Source organism: Crinia signifera, chromosome 19 (assembly GCF_055691185.1).
Source record: "Crinia signifera chromosome 19, ASM5569118v1, whole genome shotgun sequence".
In the NCBI taxonomy this organism is placed as follows: Eukaryota; Metazoa; Chordata; class Amphibia; order Anura; family Myobatrachidae; genus Crinia; species Crinia signifera.
This window is the reverse complement of record NC_139226.1, coordinates 136,959,647-136,977,507: the sequence shown is the minus strand read 5'-3', so window position 1 is coordinate 136,977,507 and position 17,861 is coordinate 136,959,647. Positions and strand designations below refer to the sequence as shown.

General features: G+C 49.2%; 2 protein-coding genes across 4 annotated transcripts in view; one reads left to right on the top strand and one right to left on the bottom strand.

Moving 5' to 3' along the window:
• The window catches only part of LOC146043056 (F-box only protein 44-like), a 53,620-nt gene extending 41,771 nt beyond the window's left edge, over positions 1-11,849 (top strand). Inside the window, exons 6-7 of one of the 2 annotated variants that reach the window (XR_014464103.1) lie at positions 9,790-10,171; positions 11,042-11,849. Coding sequence is in view for 1 of the 2 variants with exons in the window: in XM_083163443.1 (XP_083019569.1) it covers positions 9,790-10,092 (303 nt within the window). In the remaining variant the exon portion in view is untranslated. Of the gene's footprint in view, positions 1-9,789; positions 10,236-11,041 lie in introns of those variants that run through there. The other variant, XM_083163443.1, reaches the window with a different exon arrangement.
• Positions 1-17,861, bottom strand: part of FBXO44 (F-box protein 44) — a 29,686-nt gene that overhangs the window by 11,677 nt on the left and 148 nt on the right. The window contains exons 2-5 of one of the 2 annotated variants that reach the window (XM_083163442.1): positions 15,259-15,535; positions 6,782-6,908; positions 3,512-3,607; positions 3,302-3,437 (exon numbers count right to left, since the gene is read on the bottom strand). In XM_083163442.1, coding sequence (XP_083019568.1) covers positions 3,302-3,437; positions 3,512-3,607; positions 6,782-6,908; positions 15,259-15,517 — 618 coding nt within the window. In that variant the 5' untranslated portion in view covers positions 15,518-15,535. Of the gene's footprint in view, positions 1-3,301; positions 3,438-3,511; positions 3,608-6,781; positions 6,909-9,711; positions 10,984-11,922; positions 12,384-15,258; positions 15,536-17,861 lie in introns of those variants that run through there. The other variant, XM_083163441.1, reaches the window with a different exon arrangement.

The window sequence follows — 17,861 nt, the reverse complement described above, 5'->3', positions numbered from 1 at the left end:
TTTCATTATCATCAGCATAGATGTGAGTGAGGATAGAGGGAGAGAGATCAGGGAAGGAGCGGTAGATTCCAGTATTATCAGCATAGATGTGAGTGAGGATAGAGGGAGAGTGATCAGGAGAGGGAGAGGTAGATTCCAGTATTATCAGCATAGATGTGATAGTGAAAGTTGAGTGAGCAAATTAGCTCACACAGGGCGGGATGTACTAACGTGTATCGCCGCGGCTGACGAATTTAACCTCCGCGCTTCTGTGTTCTCATATGCACAGAAGTTGCGGTGTTTTTTTTTTCTGTTCTCACTTGTCCGTCGGGAAGTATCGCGGGACCCCCGCGTCGAGACTTCCTGGCATTAACTGCTGAGGTGAATTTGCGCGGCTGAGATGTTCTATCAGCCGCGCTGCTTGGTCACCAGTCTCATAGTAGTGCTTATATTCGCGCCTATCACCTGGCGAGTTCCTTCATTTTGCTATTAAATTTTTTTGTCTGTATTCTTTTTTTATTACTAGACTTTCAGGTAAATCATAATTATTATTAAACGTGCATTACCCATAGTTTGTTCTGAGCTATGAAGTATATATATATATATATATATATATATATATATATATATATATACATACATATATGTGTATATATATATATATATATACATATATGTATATATATATATGTATATATATATATATATATACATATATGTATATATATATATACATACATATATGTATATATATACATATATGTATATATACATATATGTATATATATATATGTATATATATACATATATATATATATATACATATATATATATATAGAACTGTGGCGTCGGGAAATGCATACTGCGCATGACGGCAAGGGGTAAAACCCTGCGCATGCGCAGTGAAGACTGGAAAAAACACCGCGGCGGAGACAAACTCCGCAATTTCCCAGGGGACGTCCGCTGCATAGCTCATAAGGCGGGCGAAGAAAAAAAAAAAAAGAAAATCGCGGCGGAGTAAAAACGTAAGTGAGACGAAAAAAAAAAAAAAAAAAATGATATTTAGTACATCCCGCCCACAGAGAGGATGTATAGAGATAGAGAGGAGGGGAAGAATAAAATGTTGGGGGACACCAACTATCAATGGAAGAGCAGGAGAGGTGAAGTCATTACAGGTACAGCTGGGCATTTTAAAAACTGACAGTGCAAATACAAGATTACAACAGTGATAGTAAAAGATGTTTGCAGATGTAGAAATGGTGATATTATGGATGAATAGCCAGATTAAGCAGCCAGGAGTAGTATGGCTATGAGGATAGAGTGAGCTCACTCAAAGCAGTCTTTGATTTTCTGAGTTGTTGTTTTCTGTCCTTCAATTTCACTTCAGTGTAACGCCAGTATAACGCTGCAGTTATGTTTCAATTATGCCGCACTTTAAAAATGATGCATTTCAAAACTATTATGCCCACAGCTACACCATGCACACAGCCTATATGGCCCACAGTACACCAATTCTCTTCCACATATCATCCTCCACAGCACCAAAGAGGAGCATTAGTGACAGTACACCATCCCCTTCTCCATATCACCCTCCTCCTCCACAGCACTGAAGAGGAGCGCCAGTGACAGTACACCATCCGGTTCCCCAAATGGAAGGCAGAGAGGACACAGTACAGTAAGTGTCAAATCATCCTCCTCCTCAGCACCGAAGAGGAGCGCCAGTGACAGTACACCATCCCCGTTCCCCATATCATCCTCCTCCACAGCACCAAAGAGGAGCGCCAGTGATAGTACACCACCCCTTCCCCATATCCTCCTCCTACTCCACAGCACCAAAGAGAAGCCCGTGACAGTATACCACCCCCTTCTCCATATCATCCTCCTCCACGGCACCAAAGAGGAGCGCCAAGTGACAGTACACCGTCCCCTTCCCCATATCATCCTCCTCCTCCACAGAATCAAAGAGTAGTGCCAGTATGCCACCCACTTCCCCATATCTTCCTCCTCCTCCACAACACCAAAGAGGAGCGCCAGTGCCAGGACACCACCCCTTCCCCATATCCTCTTCCTCCTCCACAGCAACAAAGAGGAGCGCCAGTGACAGTACACCACTCCCTTCCCCATTTCATCCTCTACCTCCACAGCACCAAAGAGGAGCGCCAGTCACAGTACACCACCCCCTTATCCATATCATTCTTCTCCTCCAAAGCAACAAAGAGGAGCACCAGTGACAGTACACCATTTCCTTCCCCATATCATCCTCCTCCTCCACAGCACCAAAGAGGAGCGCCAGTGACAGTACACCATCCTGTTCCACATATCATCCTCCACAGCACCAAATAGGAGTGCCAGTCCTGTTCCACAGCACCAAATAGGACAAACCACTAACTTCCCCATATCCTCCACCTCCTACACAGCATTAAAGAGGAGCGCCAGTGACAGGACACCACCCCTTCCTCATATCCTTCTCCTCCTCCACAGCACCAAAGAGGAGCACCAGTGACAGTACACCATCCCCTTTCCCCATATCATACTCCTCCACAGCACCAAAGAGGAATGCCAGTGACAGAACACCACCCTATCCCCATATTCTACACCTTCTCCACAGCACCAAAGAGGAGCACCAGTGACAGTACACCATCCCCGTTCCCCATATCATCCTCCTCCACAGCACCAAAGAGGAGCGTCAGTGAAAGTACACCAACCACTTCCCCATATCATACTCCTCCTCCACAGCACCAAAAAGGAGCACCAGTGACAGTACACCATACCCTTTCCCCATATCATACTCCCCCACAGCACCAAAGAGGAACACCAGTGACAGAACACCACCCTTTCCCCATATCCTCCACCTTCTCCGCAGCACCAAAGAGGAGCACCAGTGACAGTACACCATCCCCGTTCCCCATATTATCCTCCTCCACAACACCAAAGAGGAGCATCAGTGACATTACACCATTCTCTTCCACACATTATCCTCCACAGCACCAAAGATGAGCGCCAGTGACAGTACACCACCCCCTTCTCCATATCATTCTCCTCCTCCTCCTCCACAGCACCAAAGAGGAGCGCCAGTGTGTTTGTGTGTGTGGGGGGGCACCCACTGTAGGGGAACTCTCTTACTGCACACGCCCACTGCGGATGGACCTTTGGAACTCCTTATATATATCGTTCCTTAGCTGAATGTCCTGCCGAGGTGCAGGGTAGAGGGCAGCGAGCGCCATTGCACGAAATCACTATAAAATGGGTGCAGAGGATTCTCCCCCCTCCTTGGTGCCCCCCTGACACATACACATATATACTATAGGGAGGGAGAGGGTACCTGAGACCACTTGGCATCACTCCATTGCTCTATAACAATGGGCTCCGGCTGGAACTCTTCTATGACAATATGGTCCTTAGACAAGAGCTGTACGAGTAAGGTATACCGGCAGCCACAGTCGTGTCTCGCTGCGTACCTAGGGGGACAAGATCAGTCATCAATCGCTGATGTGCGCACACTACCATACCAGCCGCTGTCACCTTTACTCACCAGTCCTTGATAACTATAGCCGGCTGCATAACATCCATCAGTTCATCACTGTAACCTTCCGCCTTCAGGTCTATGATCTGGGACTTTATGCACGCGCTGGAAAATATATCATATGTATAAATGTTATATGTGACAGATTCCTCTAACTGAGGTTCCATGAGCCGATGGCTACACTGCCGGGGTAATCCTGATAACATGGCAATCAGATATTCACTCCTGCAGTGCTACATAGGTTAGTACCTTCATAGACTAGCCACTCCAAAGAGGAGGATGTTACATCAGAGCGAGGGTGGGGTAACATCGGTCAGCTCTGGGGGGTGGGGTAACATCGGTCAGCTCTGGGGGGGGGGGGGTAACATCGGTCAGCTCTGGGGGTGTGTGTGTGTAACATTGGTCAGCTCTGGGGGGGGGGGAGGGGGGTAACATCGGTCAGCTCTGAGGGGGGGTAACATCGGTCAGCTCTGGGGGGTGGGGTAACATCGGTCAGCTCTGGGGGGGTGGGGTAACATAGGTCAGCTCTGGTGGGTGGGGTAACATCGGACAGCTCTGGGGGGTGTGTGTGTGTGTGTGTGTGTGTAACATTGGTCAGCTCTGAGGGGGGGGGGGGGAGGGTAACATCGGTCAGCTCTGGTCAGCGGATTGATGGCAACTGGACTTGCTTAAAATACTGTGACTTTATTACTGTATAGAATTCTCCTATAAATACCCGGTAACACAGGTTTGGGGTATTCAGCGTAATACAACGTGTTATATGGCTGAGAGGACAATACACAAGATCTTCTGTTTAATCATTTTATGAAACCTTGATATATCTCAAACCATTATAACATTTTATATTGAAAATCTTCAGAGATTTTTATACTAAACCAAACTTAATAACATTCTGTCTTTGTGATCTAGTATAGAATTTATGCATCACATACAGTTGGCTTTTATAGCACCACATTTATGCTTCTGTTTGTGTAATTTGCAGTAACGCTGATTGCGGTAGGCTGCAACACTGTCAGACTGTAACGGAGATATGCAAAGAGTGTTATCTCCTCACAGCGCTAGTCACACAGACATACCCGTCAGAGGTGGCACAGCGCTGGTCCCATTCCCATCAGAGGTGGCACAGCGCTGGTCCCATTTCCATACGAGGTGGCACGGCGCTAGTCCCCTACCTTTACGAGGTGGCACAGCGCTAGTCTCCTACCAGCATTAGGTGGCACAGCACTAGTCCCCTACCCGTACGAGGTGGCACAGTGCTGGTCCCATACCCGTACGAGGTGGCACAGCACTGGTCCCATTCCCGTACAAGGTGGCACGGCGCTGGTCACATACTCATGAGGTGGCACAGCGCTAGTCCCCTACCCGTATGAGGTGGCACATCGCTGGTCCCATACCCGTATGAGGTGGCACAGCACTAGTCCCCTACCCGCATTAGGTGGCACAGCACTAGTCCCCTACCCATACGAGATGGCACAGCGCTGGTCCCATTCCTGTACGAGGTGGCACAGCACTAGTCATATACCCGTACGAGGTGGCACAGCACTAGTCACATACTCATACGAGGTGGCACAGCACTGGTCCCATTCCCATACGAGGTGGCACAGCGCTGGTCACATACTCATGAGGTGGCACAGCGCTAGTCCCCTACCCGTATGAGGTGGCACATCGCTGGTCCCATTCCTGTACGAGGTGGCACAGCGCTAGTCACATACCCATACGAGGTGGCACAGCGCTAGTCACATACCCATACGAGGTGGCACATCGCTGGTCCACTACCCATATGAGGTGGCACATTGCTGGTCCTATTCCCGTACGAGGTGGCATGGCACTGGTCACATACCCGTAGAAAGTGGCACATCGCTAGTGCCATACCCGTATGAGGTGGCACAGCGCTAGTCCCCTACCCTTATGAGGTGGCACATTGCTGGTCACCTACCCGTACGAGGTGGCATGACGCTAGTCACATACCCATATGAGGTGGCACATCGCTAGTAACATACCCGTACGAGGTGGCACAGCGCTAGTCACATACCTGTATGAGGTGGCACAGTGCTGGTCACCTACCCATACGAGGTGGCATGACGCTAGTCACATACCCGTACGAGGTGGCACAGCACTGGTTATATAACCGTACGAGGTGGCACAGCACTAGTCACATACCTGTATGAGGTGGCATGACGCTAGTCACATATCCTTACGAGGCGGCAGAGCACTAGTCACATACCCATATGAGGTGTCACAGCGTTGGTCATATTCCCGTATGAGTTGGCACAATGCTAGTTACATACCCGTAGGAGGTGGCACAGCGCTAGTCACATACCTGTATGAGGTGGCACAGTGCTGGTCACCTACCCGTACGAGGTGGCATGACGTTGGTCACCTACCCGTACGAGGTGGCACAGCACTGGTTATATAACCGTACGAGGTGGCACAGCACTAGTCACATACCTGTATGAGGTGGCACAGTGCTGGTCACCTACCCGTACGAGGTGGCATGACGCTAGTCACATACCTGTACGAGGTGGCACAGCACTGGTTATATAACCGTACGAGGTGGCACAGCACTAGTCACATACCTGTATGAGGTGGCATGACGCTAGTCACATATCCTTACGAGGTGGCAGAGCACTAGTCACATACCCATATGAGGTGTCACAGCGTTGGTCATATTCCCGTATGAGTTGGCACAATGCTAGTTACATACCCGTAGGAGGTGGCATGACGCTAGTCACATATCCTTACGAGGTGGCACAGCGCTAGTAACATACCCGTACGAGGTGGCACAGCACTGGTTACATACCCTATGAGGTGGCACAGCGCTGGTTACATACCCGTACGAGGTGGCACAGCACTGGTTACATACCCGTATGAGGTGGCACAGCGCTGGTTACATACCCGTATGAGGTCGCACAGCGCTGGTTACATACCCTACGAGGTGGCACAGCGCTGGTTACATACCCGTACGAGGTGGCACAGCGCTGGTTACATACCTGTATGAGGTGGCATGACGCTTGTCACATATCCTTACGAGGTGGCAGAGCACTAGTCACATACCCGTACGAGGTGGCACAGCGCTGGTTACATACCCGTACGAGGTGGCACAGCGCTGGTTACATACCCGTAGGAGGTGGCACAGCGCTGGTTACATACCCGTACGAGGTGGCACAGCGCTGGTTACATACCCGTAGGAGGTGGCACAGCGCTGGTTACATACCCGTACGAGGTGGCACAGCGCTGGTTACATTCCCCTTTAGAGGTGGCACAGCGCTGGTTACATACCCATACGAGGTGACAAAGTATTTCCGGATTCTCTCCTCGGGGAAGCTCTGTCCGTGGTCTCCCGGCAGCGTCTCCACTTTCCATCCATCTCCTGAATTTTCATTTTTGTGCCAAAAGTTAAAGTCATCTGTAGGGAAACAGACAGATCTGAGATATCCGGAGACAGTTGGCGTTTCTCAGGGCAACAATCTCGTTGGTTACTATGGGTATGTGGAATCCACCGCCAGTGCACGGCCCTCACGCTATATACAACTACACGCCTATCAGCAAGCCGCCTGACGGAACTGCTTATGAGGGGACTATCCAGCCCTGGCAAGTGATTGTGCTGTCATTACTCATTAGCATATACCGCTACCTCACTGGGGATCTAACGCTTGTTACCTGGCTCTATCCCCACCAGAACAAATATATGGATAACAATCAGTGGATGTGAGAACACTTTACCCAGCGAAACTAACAGCTCTACTCGCTTATTAACCCCTCACATACTGCCGCTCTGCGTGTTTGCCTACATGCTAATACAGCAGGAAAGGGAGTTTTAGCTTGTTAACCCACTGTATTCAGGAGGCCCAATCTCTCCTATGCATGCCCAATGATGCCACCAATGTATAGTCTGCTATTTCAGTACTAGTTTGTACCATCACCCGGGCACCTGACCATGTCACTGTGTGCTAGACCCTATTCACCTGTCTCTGTGTGTGTATATATATATTGCACCAGCAACTTCCTGCCACACGCTGGACACGGTCAGGGGGGACGGGCTCCCATCTCAGGCTTCCCTCACCACATAAAGGTAAGGGTATGTAGGCACTCACCACAAGCAATAAAGCCACAGTTGAAAGGTTTTACTTAGATCATTATTGCAGCCGACGTTTCGATCCTCGACAGGGATCTTTGTCAAGACATATGCACATCAATCAACAAGGACTGGAAGCACCAGTCCCTGTCGAGGATCGAAACGTCAGCTGCAATAATGATCTAAGTAAAACCTTTCAACTGTGGCTTTATTGCTTGTGGTGAGTGCCTACTTCAAACCTTCTCCTCCCTCTCTCTCTCTCTCTCTCTCTCTCTCTCTCTCTCTCTCTCTCTCTATATATATAAAACCATTGCTGATTATTATGCAAGGCCCCATTCACCTGTCTGTGTGAATATCAATGTGCGCAATAGAATTTGACAGCAGATAAGAACCACTTGGCCCATCTAGTCTGCCCCTTTTTTAAACATGTTACCTCAAACCATATTTGATCATTATTTCTTTGTAAGGATATCAATATGCCTATCCCAAGCATGTTTAAATTGTACTACTGTATTTGCCTCTACCACCTCTGATGGGAGGCTATTCCACTTATCTACTACCCTTTCTGTGTCGTCATTGTTCCCTCAGATTTTCCCTGAATCTTCCTCCCTCTAGTGTCAGTGCATGTCCTCGTGTTCTGCTGCTCCTCTTCCTGTGACTAATGTCTCCCACCTGTACCTTCCTCCCTCTAGTGTCAGTGCATGTCCTCGTGTTCTGCTGCTCCTCTTCCTGTGAAGAATGTCTCCCACCTGTACCTTCCTCCCTCTAGTGTCAGTGCATGTCCTCGTGTTCTGCTGCTCCTCTTCCTGTGACTAATGTCTCCCACCTGTACCTTCCTCCCTCTAGTGTCAGTGCATGTCCCTGTGTTCTGCTGCTCCTCTTCCTGTGACTAATGTCTCCCACCTGTACCTTCCTCCCTCTAGTGTCAGTGCATGTCCCTGTGTTCTGCTGCTCCTCTTCCTGTGAAGAATGTCTCCCACCTGTAACTTCCTCCCCCTACTGTCAGTGCATGTCCTCGTGTTCTGCTGCTCCTCTTCCTGTGAAGAATGTCTCCCACCTGTACCTTCCTCCCCCTAGTGTCAGTGCATGTCCTCGTGTTCTGCTGCTCCTCTTCCTGTGACTAATGTCTCCCACCTGTACCTTCCTCCCTCTAGTGTCAGTGCATGTCCTCGTGTTCTGCTGCTCCTCTTCCTGTGAAGAATGTCTCCCACCTGTACCTTCCTCCCTCTAGTGTCAGTGCATGTCCTCGTGTTCTGTTGCTCCTCTTCCTATGAGAATGTCTCCCACATGTACCTTGTTATAACCCTTGTTATATGTGAAAGTTTCTATCATGTCCCCCCTTTCCCTTCTCTGCTCTAAACTATACATATTAAGATATTTTAGTCTTTCCTGGTACGTTTTGTGATGGTGGCCATGCACCATTTTAGTTGCCCTTCTTTGTACAGTCTCTAATGTATTTATATCCTTCTGGAGATATGGCCTCCAGAACTGAACACAATACTCTAGGTGAGGTCGTACCAATGACCTATACAGTGGCATTATTACTTCTTTCTTTCTACTGCTGATACCTCTCCCTATGCAACCAAGCATCTGACTTGCCTTCTTCATTGCTTTGTTACATTGCCTACCTGCCTTTAAGTCCCCTGAAATAGTGACACCTAGATCCCTCTCTTCCTCAGTAGTTTCCATTATAGTGCCATTTATACTATATTGAGTCTTTGGATTTCTGAGACCCAAGTGCATGATTTTGCATTTTTTGGCATTAAACTGTAGTTGCCATTCTCTTGACCATTCCTCTAATCTACCTAGATCATCAATCATTTGTTTTACCCCTCCTGGTGTGTCTACCCTGTTGCATACCTTTGTGTCATCTGCAAAAAGGCACATTTTACCCTCAATTCCATTTGCAATATCACCAATAAAGATATTAAAAAGCACCGGTCCAAGTACAGATCCCTGGGGTACTCCACTTGTAACCTTTCCCTCCGTTGACTGTACTCTGTTTACTACAACTCTCTGTTTTCTGTCCTGCAACCAAGATCTCATCCATTCAAATATAAATAAAATGTATAAGGTTTTTCATAAAAGTTTATTAACATTTAGAATATTTAAAAAAAAATATGAACTAGGTGAATTGATAACTAGAACTATAACAAGTACTATATTAAACATGGATATAAATTTAACAACAAATATTTTTTACTTTTTACAGTCACCTGTTAAAGTTTTTATTGAGCGGTGTCCTTCCCAGGAATGCCTGTGGAGAACAAAGTCCAAGGAATATTCAAACAAAATACAAAGGAACCAAGTCCTGGAGGATTTGGGTTGCTTCATCCTCCCTTTCCACCCGGAGGCCAAGGCAGAATGGGTGCAGAAACGCATTCAAAATCTCAGGACAGTTTTCCTGAAGGAACACAAAAAGATGGAGGCTTCCAAGAAGTCTGGTGCTGGAGTCGACCAGGTGTACCAAACCTCCCTCTGGTACTATGATTCACCCTCAGCCAGGAGTCGATGAGGACACGAGTAGTCTTGATGGTGGAACATGAGAACTCAGAAGTGACAGCGAATGAGGATAGAATTCGCAGTCCGTGTTGGTAAGTCCATACACATTGGTCAAGTTTGTTGCCTATCTAACCGATTCCTCCTGCCAATCCACAGCCCCCTCCCCAATAAAGTAGGCCATATACTCTTCCCTCACCTGTTTGGCTCGTGCACTCCCCGTGAAGTGTTGTGTTGGGGTTTGCAAGGAGGACATCTGCACTACCCCCTCTGGCAGATCTGGGTCTTCTTGGAGTGCTGTGCCTGTAGCCCTTTGCTGTGTGGCTTTTCTGCATAGTAAATTGTGCAGGACACAGCACGCTGTGACAACCCAGTCAATTTTTTCCACCCTCAGGTTGATGGCAGTGTGAAATATGCGAAACCGGCTAACCAGGATTCCAAAAGCATTTTCTACTACACGCCGTGTCCTGGATAGCCGGTAGTTAAAGATCCTTTTTTGGTGGTTAAGGCCCCTTTGTGCATATGGCTTCATGACGTGCTCGTGCAGGCCAAAAGCCTCGTCCGCCACAAACACAAAATTTAGCCCCTGTTTAGTTTCCTGGACAGACGGCAAGTGAAGGGTGTTCGCTATGAGCCTTTTGTAAAACTTTGTGTCCTTGAAAGTGCCACCATCCGACGCACGGCCATTCCTTCCTACATCCAGGAAGATGAACTCATAGTTCGCATTAACCACAGCCATTAGTACAATACTAAAATAGCCCTTGTAATTAAAGAAGTAGGAACCACTGTTGATAGGCTGGGCTATGCGGACATGTTTCCCATCAATGGCTCCACCGCAATTTGGGAAGTTCCATCGCTGTTCAAACTCCTCTGCGATGACTTTCCATTCATTCATGCTGGTAGGGAACTGAAATTAAAAGAAAATACAATTGATTAGTAACTGTGTTTTTTTATTTTTTTTACAGCTGCACATTGGCGATGACCCACCTCCAACCCCAGACGTGGCGCAGCTTTCTGATACTCCATGCCCATTGAGTGAAGCTGCCACTCTGGCACCCACTCCACCGTGCTAAGAAAATGCGTGGCAAGGGGAAAAAAGGAGAAGCAGCACTGTGCACTTACGTGGCACAGTGTGTACGCCACATGGCTCCTGACCAGCAACTCTCATTTGAGAGATTATGCACAGAGTTGTTGGATCATGGCAGTATAGGGTGTGTGCGAAGTGGCACCAAATTAGTTGGCATGGCTAGTTCACCAGAAACACCACTGACACCAGAAACACCAGTGTCTACTCCCCCAGCCACTGTACCAGGCCCTTCCAGCACACAATTTCCTCTAACACCCACCCAATCAACCCCCTCACAGCCGCCTCAAACCACCAACTACCGTCACCTATATTCTTCTTAACTGGCGGACGATCCAGAGTCTCCTCTCTGTATGGGGATCTGTAATAAAATATAGGCTATTTTGCCATTTTCAAATAGTTTTGGTACTGTGCGACAGACATGGTCTCAGCTGTAGATATGTGAAGGCCACTGCTCACATCAATGGGGCCGGACCCATTGCATCTGCGCCATGTGTGCCACAGCCTTTACATATCTGCGGCAGACACCCTCTGCCACACAGTAGCCCATACTTATTGGGAAAGTTAAAGCTGGGTGATACTTAAATGATTATATATATATAATATACGTTATCATAATGTATTTGCGTTAACACAATAGTTATATATTTGCAAATGTTTTATATATTAAGGCCTAAAAACCTGTTTCTGTTCTAGGGATAAATTATAAATAAAACAATTTTGTTTGCACAATAAAGTGTACGGTGTATTTTTCCTCCTTACCTTGCAATACTGGTACTGCAGCACCTTCACAATGGCTTTGCAGGTCTCCGGGATGATGAGGCCCAAAGCCTGCGTGGAGATGAGGGATCCAAACTTCAGGTCAGCAAGAGACCGTCCTGTTGCCAGAAACCTCAGGGTCACCACCAGCCGTTCCTCAGCAGGGATAGCCATACGATACTTAGTATCCTGCTTCTCGATGTGGGGAGTCACCAGACGCAGCAATTCCTGGAAGGTGGCATCATCCATCCGCAAAAAGTTCCGGTAGTCGTCTGGGTTATTTTCCCTGATACCCCTGAGCAGTGGCATGCGAGACCGAGTCTGACGCTGCAGTAGCCACTGCTTTCTCCAGCATGATCTTGCTCTCCTGCGCTGGGCCCTCTGACGCCTGAGCTTCAGCACAGCATAATAGAGCAGGTAATCTTGCTGGTGACGACCCATCATTGTATTCTCCATAGTGGACACTGTCAGTGCAGGGTTAAAAGACACTTTGTAATGGCAGGCAAAACAAAGTAATGTAAAATAGCTATGTGCAGCGTTCAGCAGGTATACACCAAGCCTCACTAGTAACAAAGCAGAAATACACTGGTTTAAAATGGCTGCTGCTTTTCCTATCCCCTCAGCTAGTCCATTTTAATTTCAAAGGCCAATCTGACGACGGTCGCATGGGGTTCTTGTACAAAACAAAAACCAGCGATCCGACCATCACAGTCGCATCGGGATCGGATCAAGATCTTTTCGCAAAAAAACACACTTTTTGTAAATCGTTAGCTGGGGACTGCCCAGGAGCTCCCGGGAAGTCCAAGGAAATCGTTCCATGGTCGTCTATCGGTCATGGAGGAGTTGTAGTAAACGGAGTACAGTCACAGGAGGGAAAGGTTACAAGTGGGGTAACCCAGGGATCTGTACTTGGACCAGTGCTTTTTAATATCTTTATTGGTGATATTGCAAATGGAATTGAGGGTAAAATGTGCCTTTTTGCAGATGACACAAAGGTAGGAAACAGGGTAGACACACCAGGATGGGTAAAACAAATGATTGATGATCTAGGTAGATTAGAGGAATGGTCAAGAGCATGGCAACTACAGTATAATGCCAAAAAATGCAAAATCATGCACTTGGGTCTCAGAAATCCAAAGACTCAATATAGTATAAATGGCACTATAATGGAAACTACTGAGGAAGAGAGGGATCTAGGTGTCACTATTTCAGGGGACTTAAAGGCAGGGAAGCAATGTAACAAAGCAATGAAGAAGGCAAGTCAGATGCTTGGTTGCATAGGGAGAGGTATCGGCAGTAGAAAGAAAGAAGTAATAATGCCCCTGTATAGGTCATTGGTACGACCTCACCTAGAGTATTGTGTTCAGTTCTGGAGGCCATATCTCCAGAAGGATATAAATACATTAGAGACTGTACAAAGAAGGGTAACTAAAATGGTGCATGGCCTACATCACAAAACGTACCAGGAAAGACTAAAAGATCTTAATATGTATACTTTAGAGCAGAGAAGTGAAAGGGGGGACATGATAGAAACTTTCACATATATCAAGGGTTATAACAAGGTGCAGGTGGGAGACATTCTTCTCAGGAAGAGGAGCAACAGAACACGAGGACATGCACTGACACTAGAGGGAGGAAGGTACAGGTGGGAGACATTAGTCACAGGAAGAGGAGCAGCAGAACACGAGGACATGCACTGACACTAGAGGGAGGAAGGTACAGGTGGGAGACATTCTTCACAGGAAGAGGAGCAGCAGAACACGGGGACATGCACTAACACTAGAGGGAGGAAGGTACAGGTGGGAGACATTCTTCACAGGAAGAGGAGCAATAGAACACGAGGACACGCACTGACACTAGAGGGAGGAAGGTACAGGTGGGAGACATTAGTCACAGGAAGAGGAGCAGCAGAACACGGGGACATGCACTGACACTAGGGGGAGGAAGGTACAGGTGGGAGACACTCTTCACAGGAAGAGGAGCAGCAGAACACGAGGACATGCACTGACACTAGAGGGAGGAAGGTACAGGTGGGAGACATTAGTCACAGGAAGAGGAGCAGCAGAACACGAGGACATGCACTGACAATGGGGGGAGGAAGATACAGGTGGGAGACATTCTTCTCAGGAAGAGGAGCAATAGAACACGAGGACACGCACTGACACTAGAGGGAGGAAGGTACAGGTGGGAGACATTAGTCACAGGAAGAGGAGCAGCAGAACACGGGGACATGCACTGACACTAGGGGGAGGAAGGTACAGGTGGGAGACACTCTTCACAGGAAGAGGAGCAGCAGAACACGAGGACATGCACTGACACTAGAGGGAGGAAGGTACAGGTGGGAGACATTAGTCACAGGAAGAGGAGCAGCAGAACACGAGGACATGCACTGACAATGGGGGGAGGAAGGTACAGGTGGGAGACATTAGTCACAGGAAGAGGAGCAGCAGAACACGAGGACATGCACTGAAACTAGAGGGAGGAAGATTCAGGGGAAATTTGAGGAAGAATTACTTCACAGAAAGGGAAGTAGATAAGTGGAATAGCCTCCCATCAGAGGTGGTAGAGGCAGATACAGTAGTACAATGTAAACATGCTTGAGATAGGTATATTTATATCCTTACCAAGCAATAAGGATCAAATATGGTTTGAGGTAACATGTTTTAAAAAGGGGCAGACTAGATGGGCCAAGTGGTTCTTATCTGCCGTCACATTCTATGTAAGCACAGGGTTGCACCTGGACATATTCCCCTTCCCAGACATTCAGTAATGGAGCAAGGAGAGAAACACGTAAAACAGCTGTAGCTCCTGGACCAGCCGCAGGGGGAGGAGAGATGGGGACGCCAAGCACACAGCTCCCCGCAGCCCAGCCGCAGGGGGAGGAGAGATGGGGACGCCAAGCACACAGCTCCCCGCAGCCCAGCCGCAGGGGGAGGAGAGATGGGGACGCCAAGCACACAGCTCCCCGCAGCCCAGCCGCAGGGGAGGAGAGATGGGGACGCCAAGCACACAGCTCCCCGCAGCCCAGCCGCAGGGGGAGGAGAGTTGGGAACGCCAAGCACACAGCTCCCCGCAGCCCAGCCACATGGGGAGGAGAGATGGGGACGCCAAGCTGCTACCCCCTCAGAAGTGTTGAATGGGCAGCAAGTAATTATGGGGCCCTGCAGGAGTAGGTGCCCTGAGCGGAGGCTCTGCATATTGGGGGGAGCCCCCTGGTCTCCTTAACCCCCACCCCAGGAGAGCTGTTTGTCTCTGGCCCCTGCGGACATAATAGTCCTGGGCACATTCCCTGTGGCAGCTACAGGCGGACATGACAGAAGTACCCGCGCAGCGTCTCACCTTCGGCACTTGGGTTTTTTAGTAAATTTCTCTTCATGGCGCTGAGGAAATAGAACATTCTCCAGTCGGGCGGATTCTTTCTGCAGCGCTTTGGAAGGAACCCGTCCCGCTGGCACTTGGTCTTCCACAGCGTGTGCGAGTCTATGATGTCTTTCCACAGAGCGCAGACCGGCCGGCAGAGGAGAATCAGATCCCGGGCAGGGACTGACGACAGGATTTCCACCAGTGCTCCCTCAGGGACATCGCTAATGGCGGCCATCTTGTCTGCTCACTAATCCTGGAGACAACAAACAAGGGGAAAGATAAATGCAGAGCAAGAAAACATGGAGCCTGTCCCTCGGCTATAATGGTGCCCTCTCCGGAGGCCTGGTTCTTCCTGACACAGCAGGGCATGCCCAGCGGGCACAGTACCAGCTCCAGTGCCCCCAGATATAATGGTGCCCTCTCCTGCAGGGAATTAGGCACAGGAACCTATAGGAAATGGTGGGTCCGCTATAATGCCGACATGCGCCAGCCAATATCCCGCACCTGGCACAGTGTCGCCACATGTCTGCTGCAAGTGAGGCTGATAATGACTGTACCAATATGGAATAAGGTTATTACTGAGCATATGAGGTACAGCCTGCTGTGAGGCATAATGAGGTATCGCCTGCTGTGAGGCATAATGAGGTATCGCCAGCTGTGAGGCATAACGAGGTACAGCCAGCTGTGAGGCATAACGAGGTACAGCCTGCTGTGAGGCATAACGAGGTACAGCCTGCTGTGAGGCATAACGAGGTACAGCCTGCTGTGAGGCATAATGAGGTACCGCCTGCTGTGAGGCATAACGAGGTACCGCCTGCTGTGAGGCATAACGAGGTACCGCCTGCTGTGAGGCATAACGAGGTACCGCCTGCTGTGAGGCATAACGAGGTACCGCCTGCTGTGAGGCATAACGAGGTACCGCCTGCTGTGAGGCATAACGAGGTACCGCCTGCTGTGAGGCATAACGAGGTACCGCCAGCTGTGAGGCATAACGAGGTACCGCCAGCTGTGAGGCATAACGAGGTACCGCCAGCTGTGAGGCATAACGAGGTACCGCCAGCTGTGAGGCATAACGAGGTACCGCCAGCTGTGAGGCATAACGAGGTACCGCCAGCTGTGAGGCATAACGAGGTACCGCCAGCTGTGAGGCATAACGAGGTATCGCCAGCTGTGAGGCATAACGAGGTATCGCCAGCTGTGAGGCATAACGAGGTATCGCCAGCTGTGAGGCATAACGAGGTATCGCCAGCTGTGAGGCATAACGAGGTATCGCCAGCTGTGAGGCATAACGAGGTATCGCCAGCTGTGAGGCATAACGAGGTATCGCCAGCTGTGAGGCATAACGAGGTATCGCCAGCTGTGAGGCATAACGAGGTATCGCCAGCTGTGAGGCATAACGAGGTATCGCCAGCTGTGAGGCATAACGAGGTATCGCCAGCTGTGAGGCATAACGAGGTATCGCCAGCTGTGAGGCATAACGAGGTATCGCCAGCTGTGAGGCATAACGAGGTATCGCCAGCTGTGAGGCATAATGAGATATCGCCAGCTGTGAGGCATAATGAGATATCGCTTATATACAGAGCAGGGCCACCACTCCTTATATACAGAGCTGTTGCTCCTAATATACAAAGTTGCCATTCCTTATATACAGAGCTCTGCTACTCCTTATACACAGCGCAGGGCTGCAACTCCTTATACACAGCGCAGGGCTGCCACTCCTTATACACAGAGCAGGGCTGCCACTCCTTATACACAGAGCAGGGCTGCCACTCCTTATACACAGAGCAGGGCTGCCACTCCTTATACACAGAGCAGGGCTGCCACTCCTTATACACAGAGCAGGGCTGCCACTCCTTATACACAGAGCAGGGCTGCCACTCCTTATACACAGAGCAGGGCTGCCACTCCTTATACACAGAGCAGGGCAGTCACTCCTTATACACAGAGCAGGGCAGTCACTCCTTATACACAGAGCAGGGCAGTCACTCCTTATACACAGAGCAGGGCAGTCACTCCTTATACACAGAGCAGGGCAGTCACTCCTTATACACAGAGCAGGGCAGTCACTCCTTATACACAGAGCAGTCACTCCTTATACACAGAGCAGTCACTCCTTATACACAGAGCAGTCACTCCTTATACACAGAGCAGGGCAGTCACTCCTTATACACAGAGCAGGGCAGTCACTCCTTATACACAGAGCAGGGCAGTCACTCCTTATACACAGAGCAGGGCAGTCACTCCTTATACACAGAGCAGGGCAGTCACTCCTTATACACAGAGCAGGGCTGTCACTCCTTATACACAGAGCAGGGCTGTCACTCCTTATACACAGAGCAGGGCTGCCACTCATTCACAGAGCAGGGCTGTCACTCCTTATACACAGAGCAGGGCAGTCACTCCTCATACACAGAGCAGGGCAGTCACTCCTTATACACAGAGCAGGGCAGTCACTCCTTATACACAGAGCAGGGCTGTCACTTCTTATACACAGAGCAGGGCTGCTATTCCTTACATACAGAGCTGTCACTACAGGGCCCGGGGGCTGAGGCTCGCACATGCAGTCACTGAACACTCAC